Source organism: Cebus imitator, unplaced genomic scaffold, assembly GCF_001604975.1.
Source record: "Cebus imitator isolate Cc_AM_T3 unplaced genomic scaffold, Cebus_imitator-1.0 Scaffold736, whole genome shotgun sequence".
In the NCBI taxonomy this organism is placed as follows: Eukaryota; Metazoa; Chordata; class Mammalia; order Primates; family Cebidae; genus Cebus; species Cebus imitator.
Window position 1 is genome coordinate 540,803 of NW_016108051.1, and position 10,533 is coordinate 551,335.

Here is a 10,533-nt window from a genome sequence, read left to right on the forward strand (position 1 = left end):
CTTATCAAATGCTTAACCACTTTCAATTTTGCATTCACTGAAGGGATATTCTTGTGAACTTGAGGAGTATGTGCCTGTGAACAACAACAACAAATCAATGTGAAAGGCAGATAGTTCCATGTTTCAGTAAAATGTTAAATTGAAGGCTCATTCTAAGTCAAATTTATAAGTATGTTACCTTAAGTAATATACATGAAATATTATCTTAAAGTTTTAAAAGTATAAAATTTAAAGCAAATGTAAACAACATTAAAGATAATTAAAATAATTGCATACTTTTTCTAATTTAAGCATCTTTATTATATCTTTTTCCCAATATGGACGTCTTCTTGTACTTTTTATTCTGGTAACAATATGCAGTTTATGAGGGTTCTGTGGATCCCCACCATATTTTTCATGATCTTCAGGTGAGGCCTGAAACACCTAGAAAGGAAGAATTATAAACGGTGAATTTTCAACTTACACAGTTTCTATGTACCTCCCATTTTTTTCTTAAAAGATGCATACACATACACAACTACATAATTATCTCATCCTTAATCATTATGTAATCCTCAACCTCAAATAGAACATTTCTATCAGTTTGATTATTCAGATAGATGGAGTTTAACCTGTAGAACAAAGCAGGAGCAACCAGATGACATTAAATAATATAAACGCCAGGAGAATCTGTAAGCACTGCTGTGAGCTGGGCACTGGGCTACATCTTCTTCCCTCCCTATTCTCAGGTGAAGGGCTGACTGTCAAATGGGAGAACAAATGTAAGTTAAAAATGAAAATAAAACATAAGTATTATAAAAAGAATCTGCAAAGTATTATGAGAATACAAATGACTAATGAACTCTGTCTATGATGTATAAGAAATAGTGCCACAGAGCTAATATTTGAATTAATTATCTAAGAATCAAAAGGTACTAAGAAGCTACCCCACAGAAACACTCCTCTAAGTACACAAAATGTACCAAATAAGGATGTGTATTGTAACACTATTTGTAATACTAAAAAATTTAAAGGCAACTCATGCTCCTCACTAGGATAACTACGTTATGGTGCCTCCATTCTAAATAAAACGATTAATAATAAAACTAAGTAAAATGATGCAAATACGCAAATTCTTTTTTTTTTTTTTTTTTTTTTTTTTTTGTAGCTCACTCTTTGTCTCAGGCTGGAGTGCAATGGTGCAATCTTGGCTCACTGCAACCTCTGCCTCCCAGGTTCAAGTGATTCTCTTGCCTCAGCCTCCCGAGTGGCTGGGATTACAGGCACATGCCACCATGCCCAGCTAATTTTTGTATTTTTAGTACAGACGGGATTTCGCCATGTTGGCCAGGCTGGTCTCAAACTCCTGACCTCAAGTGATCCACCTGCCTCGGCCTCCCAAAGTGCTGGGATTACAGGCGTGAGCCACCACACCTGGTGCAAATACACAAATTCTAATGTATCCTACAGGATACAATATTACCATTAAAATGAATGAGGTTTTATTATTTTTGCAGGTCCTCACATTGAATGATGGCCATAATATATTCTTAGGCAAAAAACAAAAAGAAATGTCCACACAATTATGTGTTGTAAGACGTTATGTGCATCTGTACAAAATATGTGAGTGTGCATATGTAATATATTCTATAAATACTGCTTCTAAGACTCACATTAGATCGAGTCACACATCTGAGGAATCAGACTGAGAAAAAAAATTGACCCCCCAAAAGATGGTATTTTTAGTAAAAAAGAATGTTTTTCAAAGATTAAAAATAGTATTGTAGAAATGTATACAGTGTAAAAGTGTTCCTATTTCTCCACAGCCTCATCAGCATCTATTGTTTCTTGACTTTTTAATAAACACCATTCTCACTGGCATGAGATGGTATCTCATTGTGGTTTTGATTTGCATTTGTCTAATGATCAGTGATGATGAGCTTTTTTTCATGTTTGTTGGCCACATAAACACTTCTCTTTTGAGAAGTGTCTGTTCATACCCTTTGCTCACTTTTTGATAGGGTTTTTTTTTCTTGTAAATTTGTTTAAGTTCCTTGTAGATTCTGGATATTAGACCTTTGTCAGATAAGCAGACTGCAAAATTTTTCTCCCATTCTGTAGGTTGCCTGTTCGCTCTGATGCTAGTTTTCTTTTGCTGTGCAGAAGCTCTTTAGTTTAAGCAGATCCCATTTGTCAATTTTGGCTCTTGTTGCAATTGCTTTTGGTATTTTAGTCATGAAGTCTTTGCCCATGCCTATATCCTGAACGGTATTGCCTATGTTTTCTTCTAAGGTTTTTATCATTTTACACTGTTGGTGGGAATGTAAATTAGTTTTGCTTGTTTATATTTTTCTAGGGATTTGGAAGAGATTAGGATGAGAAGGATGGTGGAGATCGGAGGAAGGGGTAAGTGCATTAAAGAATGGTGAGACTATTTAAAGGAACAATAGGAAAGAACACAAAATATTTTGGAAAAGCAAGTGGTTCAGGGTGGCTAATATAGAAAAAAGCATGAAAAGTCACGAGGGAATCAAGTTAAACTATTCACAACTATGTTAAACCTTTACAATGACTTGAAAAATAAAAACATTTCATTTTGTTTTGAGACAGGGTCTCACTGTGTTGCCCAGGCTGGAGTGCACCAGTGTGACCATGGCTCACTACAGCCTTGACCTCTTGGGCTAAAGCGATCCTCTCATCTCAGACCCCTGAGAAGATGGGACTACAGGCATGCACCAGCACACCTAGCTAATTAAAAAAATTTTTTTGTAGATATGGAGTCATACTATGCTGCCCAGGCTGGTCCTGAATTCCTGCACTCAATCCTCCAGTCCCAGCCTCCTAAAGTGCTAGCAATACAGGCATGAGCCATTGTACCTGGATGAGATTTCTGATAAAAGAACATCAACCACATTAAAGGTATCAAAGTAGTCAATGGTAATACTGTTTTATCTTTTAAGAAAATCAATGGAGAATGATAGTCCCCAAGAGCCAGGGAGAGGGGAAAATGGGGATCTTGCTCTGTTGCCCAGACTGGAGGGCAGTGGCAAAATTATAGGTCACTGCAGCTTTAACCACCTGACATTAAGCAGTCCTCCCCACTCAGCCTCCTGAGTAGCTAGGACTACAGGTGTGAACCACAACACCCACCTAATTTTTTTTTAGACTGGGTCTCCCTATGTTCTCTAGGTTGGCAATTATTATTTAGTGGATATAGAGTTTCAGTTTTGCAAGATGAAAGGAGTTCTGGAGATGGCTGGTCGTGATGACAGTTACGCAGCAATGTCAATGTACTTAATGCCACTGAATAGTACACTTCAAAGTGGTTAAGATGGTAAATGTTACATGTGTATTTTACCACAATAAAAAATATTAGGAAAGCCGGGCGCGGTGGCTCAAGCCTGTAATCCCAGCACTTTGGGAGGCCGAGGCGGGTGGATCACAAGGTCAAGAGATCGAGACCATCCTGGTCAACATGGTGAAACCCCGTCTCTACTAAAACTACAAAAAATTAGCTGGGCATGGTGGCGCATGCCTGTAACCCCAGCTACTCAGGAGGCTGAGGCAGGAGAATTGCCTGAACCCAGGAGGCAGAGGTTGCGGTGAGCCGAGATCGCGCCATTGCACTTCAGCCTGGGTAACAAGAGCGAAACTCCGTCTCAAAAAAAAAAAAAAAAAAAAAAAATATTAGGAAGGCCCTGCCCAAAACAAATAGACAAAAAACTCAGGCTTTACAAAGCTAAACATAGTCTTTACCATACAATCCAGCAATTGTGCTCTTAGGTATCTACCTGATGAGTTGGAAATTTATTTTCACACAAAAATCTATACATGAATGTTTATAGCAGCTTTGTTCATTACTGCCCCAAACTAGAAGCAATCAAGATGTTTTTCCATAGGTGAATGCAGAAATAAACTGTATGCCCATACAATGGGATATTATTGAGCAATAAAAATAAGCTAGCAAGCCACAAAAAGACATGGAGGAACCTTACAGGTATATTGCTAAGAGAAAGAAGCCAGTTTGAAAGGGCTATATATCATATGATTTCTGGAAAAGGTAAAACTATAGAGATAGTAAAAAGATCAGTGGTGGCCAGAGGTTGGGAGTTGGGAGGATAAATAGGTGAAGCACAGGTGATACTTAGGGCAGTGAAACTATTCTGTATAATACTGTAATAGTGGATACATGACATTAACCATTTGTCAAAACCTACAGAATTTCACAACATGAAGAGTGAAAGCTAGTGTAAACTATGGTGTTTAGTTAATGTGTCCTGTTGGTTCATCAGTTGTGGTGGACACTGTGTAAGCTGGGAGGAAGGGGCATATAGGAACTCTCCATACTTCCCAATCAATGTTTCTGCAAACCTAAAACTGCTTTAAGAAATAAAGTCTATTAATTAAAAAACAAACAAAAATAGGTTGGGTGCCTGTAATCCTAGTACTTTGGGAGGCCAAGCTGGGTGGATCACTTGAGACCAGGAGTTTAAGACCAGCCTGGACGACATGACGAAACCCCATCTCTACTAAAAATATAAAAATTAGCCAGGTGTGGTGGCAAGGGCCTGTTGTCCCAGCTACTCAGGAGGCTGAGGCACAATAATTGTTTGAACCCGGAAGATGGAGGCTGCAGTGAGCCGAGATTGCACAACTGCACTCCAGCCTGGGCAACAAAGCAAGACCCTCTTAAAAAATTTTTTTAAAAAAAAGTAAATGGAGGGCTTAGTATTATCTAAAAGAATAATATGTACACATAAATCAAACAGAAAAAGCTGAAAGATCCAAAGTAGCAATGATTAATACAGAAAGTGAAAATGAAGACTGACATGGTGAGCGCCTGAGTAGGAAGACCCACTGTTTTCTCAGGACAATGGTGAGGTACAAACACATATATACAAACCATAAGCAGTAATAAATGGATATAAATAATAAAAACCCACTACTGTGAAGGCCAGTGACACAAGTGAGAGAACAATTTTATTTTTAATAATCACCATTTACACAAATCCCACTATGCTTTAAACTCTGTACCACCACCTACATCCACGTATAATTTAATGTAACATCTTTCAATATTATGAAAATAGGTACCACTTAAAACATATTTTTTTAAAACAATGCTAACATTAAAAACAACAAAAATCTCTGTTCTTACTTTATCTGGAATTCTTGATTTGGTGAATTTGTGACGAATCCAATCTGTACAAATAAGAGACTCCACATCTTTTGCCACGGTCTAAAATATGATATAAATCATTTGTTTTTTAAGAATTCTGTCTAGTACAGAAATCCATACCCACCAATCTTTAGGTAGCAGAAATCTGTTCCAACCTACCTTGTAATTATTAAAGGTATATCGTAGTTCCCAAACTGAGTGAATTCATCCCATCTAAGCACTAACATAATATAAAGCTAAAGGCATATAAATTTAGACTTTTAGACCATGAATTGGTAACTGTTTTCTGTAAAGGACCAGATAGTAAATATTCCCAGCTCTAAAGCTATGTAGTCTCCATTGCCAAAACTCAGCTTGGCCATTATAGGGTAAAAGCAGTCAGACAATATGCAAACAGGTGTGGCTATTTTTCAATAAAATTGTATTTACAAAAAAATAGGTGGCAGGTTGAATTTGGCCTAGAGGCCATAGTTTATCAACTCTTGCTCTAGATAATGTGCAATAATTCACATTTAACAAGATAATATAAAAGAAATCCAAAATGAGTTTCTAGTTTCCTTTCTAGTCCTAACAATGTCATCACTCCCAGTTCCCATCTCTTGTTCCTGCTCTACATTCCTCCAGTCCCATTTCTGTCAGGTTACTGAAGAAAAAGGATTCACTGCCAACCTTTCATACCAGGATACTGCTCTGGGAATGGGCAACAGTCATTCCCCTCATTGCCTCCCAGCCTTTCCTGCATTGCAGAGATGGCATAAACCGCTAGAAGAGAGGCATTGGGCTGAGTTCTGCTGCCTACTAGCTGTGAGACATGAGACACTTACCGTCTCAGAAGGTCAGTTTCCTCAGCTCTAAAAAGTAATAATATTGACCTCACAGGATTAATCTGAGGTTAAGGTAATATACATAAAGCCCCTTACATTATTGTCATCTACAGCCAGGAGCAGGTCTACAGGCGCATCTAGGCTCTGGCCCTTATGAGTAGATTAGACTGCACCAGTGCACTTTCTAAAAGCAAGTGTAGAAGGAGATACATGAAAATACTAACACTGATGGTCTTTTAGAGATTATTTATCTTCCTTCTGATTTTCTATAATTTTCTAACATTTTATTATTGAAAATGTATTCCTTCCATAATCGAAGGGAAAAAACCTAAAACTTTAAGATAGACCAAGGGGAATCAATGACAGCCATTTTTTATTGGCAGGTTTTCCAGAAAAAGATATTTTTTGATTCTAGATCTTTAGGGATAAAACAGCAGATAAACAATAAATAAGCAAGATTTACTTCCAACATGTCAAAAATTTCAAAATGGAACTGGCAAAAGAACGTAACTTGCCTATACGTTTTGTACTGACAAAGAAAAAAATTCATACAGGGTAGAAAAGAAGTCATGAAAAGAAATACTTACCTGTAGTCTGCCTGTGGGCCTCTGAGCAACTAAGCGCAAAATCCCAGCCATAAGTGTAGTGATTGCTCTCTTTAGAGGCTGTGAGAAGAAGCAGACCCATCAGTCTTGGAAATGAACAGGTTTCCCCTTCTCTAGTATTAAAAAACTAAGCAGCAAATTAATTGTAAACGTGACTGAAGTTTAACAGTAAATTAATAATGCCGTTATTTTAATAAGGGCAAGAATTGATTTAGAAATAATGTTTTATTCCACCACAGGTAGTAATTATACACAACATTAACCACATCCCATTTTCACCAAATGAGTCAGACCTGGATTGATTCCGCAAAACTGGGAAATGTGAGTTTACTATCATTTAAAGTGTCTTCTTCAACAATGAAGGCAGATAAAGAATGCTTTGTCATAGAATCACAGAAAATTAAAAACCTAGAAAGGACTGAAGAAATCCCAACTCCTATAATTGAAACTGACTGCCCATACTCTTACTTTATGAATGAGGATCATGAATTCCAGAAAGTTCAATAATTTATCTAAGAGCATCCAGTTATCAATAGAGTAAGCAGTCTAGAACCCCATTCTCCTAATTCCCAGGCAAGTGCATTTTCACTAAATCATAACATGTTTCTGTTAAAAAATAGAATGTTTTTGCTTATTTGTCTTTTTTTAAACTATTCTCAATGCACATGCATTGCATCTAAGACCTAAAAAGGCCGTATTTATTTAATTATACATGAAAAAACTATAGCCTTCTATACTGACTTATACTGAAAGCAGAAAGATTAAGTTCATGAACTAGAAGTATCTCTCCGACAGGTTAATTAATTTGTGTTACAACTTTTCCCTCAGAAAAGAAAATACCTGTCTTGCAACTGAGTTATTCTACAAAGCACCTAAAACAGTACCTGGCATGTGGGAAGCCCTCAATAAATGGCAACTTTATTATTAAATTATTACAAAGCTAATAAGAATACTGTTAACACTGCAGTCCCCAACCTTTTTGGCAATGGACCAGTTTTGTGGAAGACAATTTTTCCATGAATAGGGAGGGGTGGTGGGGAAGGATTCAGGATGAAACTGTTCCACCTCAGATCATCAGGCATTAGATTCTCATAAGCAGCATGCAACCTAGATCCCTTGCATGTACAGTACACAATAGCATTCATGTTCCTATGAGAGAATCTAATGCTGCACTGCTCTGACAAGAGGCGGAGCTCAGGTGGTCATGCTCACTCAACCTCAGCTTGCTGGCTGCTGTACCACCTGGTTCCTAATGCACCACCAAGTGGTCTGGGTGTGAGGCGTAGGGGTTTGGAGACTTCTGCTCTAACACATTAAAATAGGTTAAGTGTTGTAATTCAGTGTCCCGCAGATTCTAGCTCATTCAAGTTCTGCAAGTCTTACCTGTGATGTAGAAAAGCAAAGGGAACTCTGAGAATCAATGCAAGATGTCTCCTGTAAAGAGCCAGACCTCAGAAACATTCCTCAGCAACTGAACCTATCTAATGCTATATTATTTTACCATACTTCCTCCTCTCAAGGTTAGCATTATGTATTAATCCAACTTATTTAGCTTCACACTCTAAAAAATATTTTTTATCACTTAGGTCTTAACAAAATCCTAACTGGACTTCTGCTTTTATCCCAATTCCCCTAATATCTCTTTTGTACATCAGCAATAAATCATCTTATTAAGTCTTAGATCATGTCATTCTGCTCAAAAATCTTCCAGAGAGCCAGGATTCTCTGTTGAAGTGGGAGGTTACACATAAGCAAAAGGGAAAGGCTACAGTGATCCTTATATACTAGATTGGCATTAGAACTCATGTTTAGCTTAATATAGATATTGAGGGGTACAGAAATAATTATAGATATGCATGTATACATGGGCTAGCTCTGTCAGCTGAGAGGATGTAAAGCAATAGCAGTTAGTAGCAATGAGCACACCCAAAGCCAGATCTGTAATCTGGCTCAAATTTCACCTTTTCAATGAGGTTTACCCAGGTCACTTCGTTTAACATTTTCACCCATACCCTAACTGTCTACAATCCTAATTCCACCTTACTTTTCTTTCTATTGTGTTTATCTTCTAACCTAACTTAATTATCTGTTAGGTTTGTTGTTTCGTGCATGTCCATTCAATACCATGCTAATTCCATAGGACAAGTGTTTTTAGATCCTGTTGTTTTTGGTCTGTTATATTCACAGAAGTATCCCAAGCATCTACATAAAGCGGTGTCTACCCTATAGTCGCCACATAATATATTTTTGCAGAATAACAGAAGTTTAAATATTTACAGACTTTAGAAGGTGTGACAATCAAAAGTTACAAGTTTTTAGAGACAGTCTCGCTATATTCCTGCTATTGAACTCTTAGCCTTAAGTAATCCTCAATTTTCCCAGTAATTAGAGCTAGGTGTGTGTCACCACGTTTGACTCCAGGAATACGTTTTAATAAAGTAAAAGTTATTAATTAAGCACCTGACTCTTGGACCCTGAAACAATTATACTGTCTCCTACTGTAAAAATAGGAAAATATCAGGCATCACATGAGAAGTATGATCCCATTTCTATTTTTTTTTTTAAATATCTGCGAATGTGTGTATTCACGGAAAAACTCTGGAAGGTCGTCAGAATAACATTAACTCACCCCTGGGGGTATGAAAAAAGGAGTTTTTCCTCTCCCCCTCCACCAACAGGTAGTTCTTTTTGTCTTTTTACAAGGACCATGCATGCAACAGGAATGTTAAAAAGCGATTTCTTTTTCTAAACTGACAATGTATGTAATTATTAAAGGGAGAAAAACACTTCTGAAATGCAAAACATAGAATCACTATTGCAGAGATACCAGAGATCTCTGAAGGCTGGAAGCGTGTCTCTTCTCTGAACTCCTAGTCCCTAACAAGTAGTAGGCAGTCCTCATTACTGCCTCCTGGCCAAAAGGGCAGAACAAACAGCTTTCGGTAGGTCTCCATCAAAATGGTAACAAATCAGTTTTTAATAAAATGGAAAATATTCTAACTGCCAACACTGGAATGTTTGCATTATAAAATGAAGCAATACAAAAATAAAGGCAATTTTCTGTCTTCATTTAAAAAGGAAAAGTAATCCTAATTCCCAATGGCAACCCTAAGTTATGAAGCAGAAGCACAGAAAAATGCTGCTTGGGTTCCCTTTCCCAAGCTGTCCGGCCTCGGCGGCTCAGTCCTTGAGCTCCAAGAGTCTAGGCACAACAAGCCGCGTGGCCCTGGATTCTGCGAATTGGGAAACAGCATAATGCAGACCAATGGCCTTTCGGGAGCCAATGTGACGGGATCAGGCGCAGATCCATTAAGGTCGCCGTAACCTGCCAACTCAGAACGCAATAGGGAAAATCAATTAGGTCTGCAGAGGGTTCCTGGATATATACACTTGGCTAAGAATGCAGTACTTTCGGCCACTCATTCCCCACTCACCAGCACCTACTAAACGTTCATCCCTGAAGTTTTCCACCAAAGGGAAGCAGAGCAGAGGAAGAACTACAAAGTGCTACACCCAAAGCCTGCCGTTGCAGTCAGCGCGACCTGCGAAGCAGAGCACTTTTGTTCCGGCGAAATCCCTCCCTCTCAGGAAACACCCTAGAAAGAGAGCGCAGGCGCATGGGTGTCACATGACCACTTCCCGGAAGCGCAGCAGACCCGCCCAACTTCATCCAGGGTTGAGGAGGAGGAGAGTTCCCGGAGTTATGGCGAAGTCTGGGATGGCGCAGGATCCGGAGAGCACAGCTGCAGTCACTGTGCTAAAGCGGGCGGTAGAACTAGATTCCGAATCGCGGTATCCGCAGGCTCTGGTGTGTTACCAAGAGGGGATTGATCTGCTCCTGCAGGTTCTGAAAGGTGAGCAATGAGGCAAGGCGGGGAGGACCTGAGGAAAAGGAGCTGGTTCCTGCTGTGTCTGGGAAGTGAAGGAGTTAAAAACAATTCTTCCA

At 38.6% G+C, this 10,533-nt stretch overlaps 1 protein-coding gene across 1 annotated transcript in view; it reads right to left on the reverse strand.

Moving 5' to 3' along the window:
• The window catches only part of MRPL30 (mitochondrial ribosomal protein L30), a 10,989-nt gene extending 876 nt beyond the window's left edge, over positions 1-10,113 (reverse strand). Inside the window, exons 1-6 of the mRNA XM_017519327.2 lie at positions 10,022-10,113; positions 9,217-9,912; positions 6,570-6,647; positions 5,138-5,218; positions 277-423; positions 1-74 (exon numbers count right to left, since the gene is read on the reverse strand). Coding sequence (XP_017374816.1) covers positions 1-74; positions 277-423; positions 5,138-5,218; positions 6,570-6,647; positions 9,217-9,300 — 464 coding nt within the window. The 5' untranslated portion in view covers positions 9,301-9,912; positions 10,022-10,113. The remainder of the gene's footprint in view (positions 75-276; positions 424-5,137; positions 5,219-6,569; positions 6,648-9,216; positions 9,913-10,021) is intronic.
• Between the last annotated feature and the right edge of the window lie 420 nt (positions 10,114-10,533).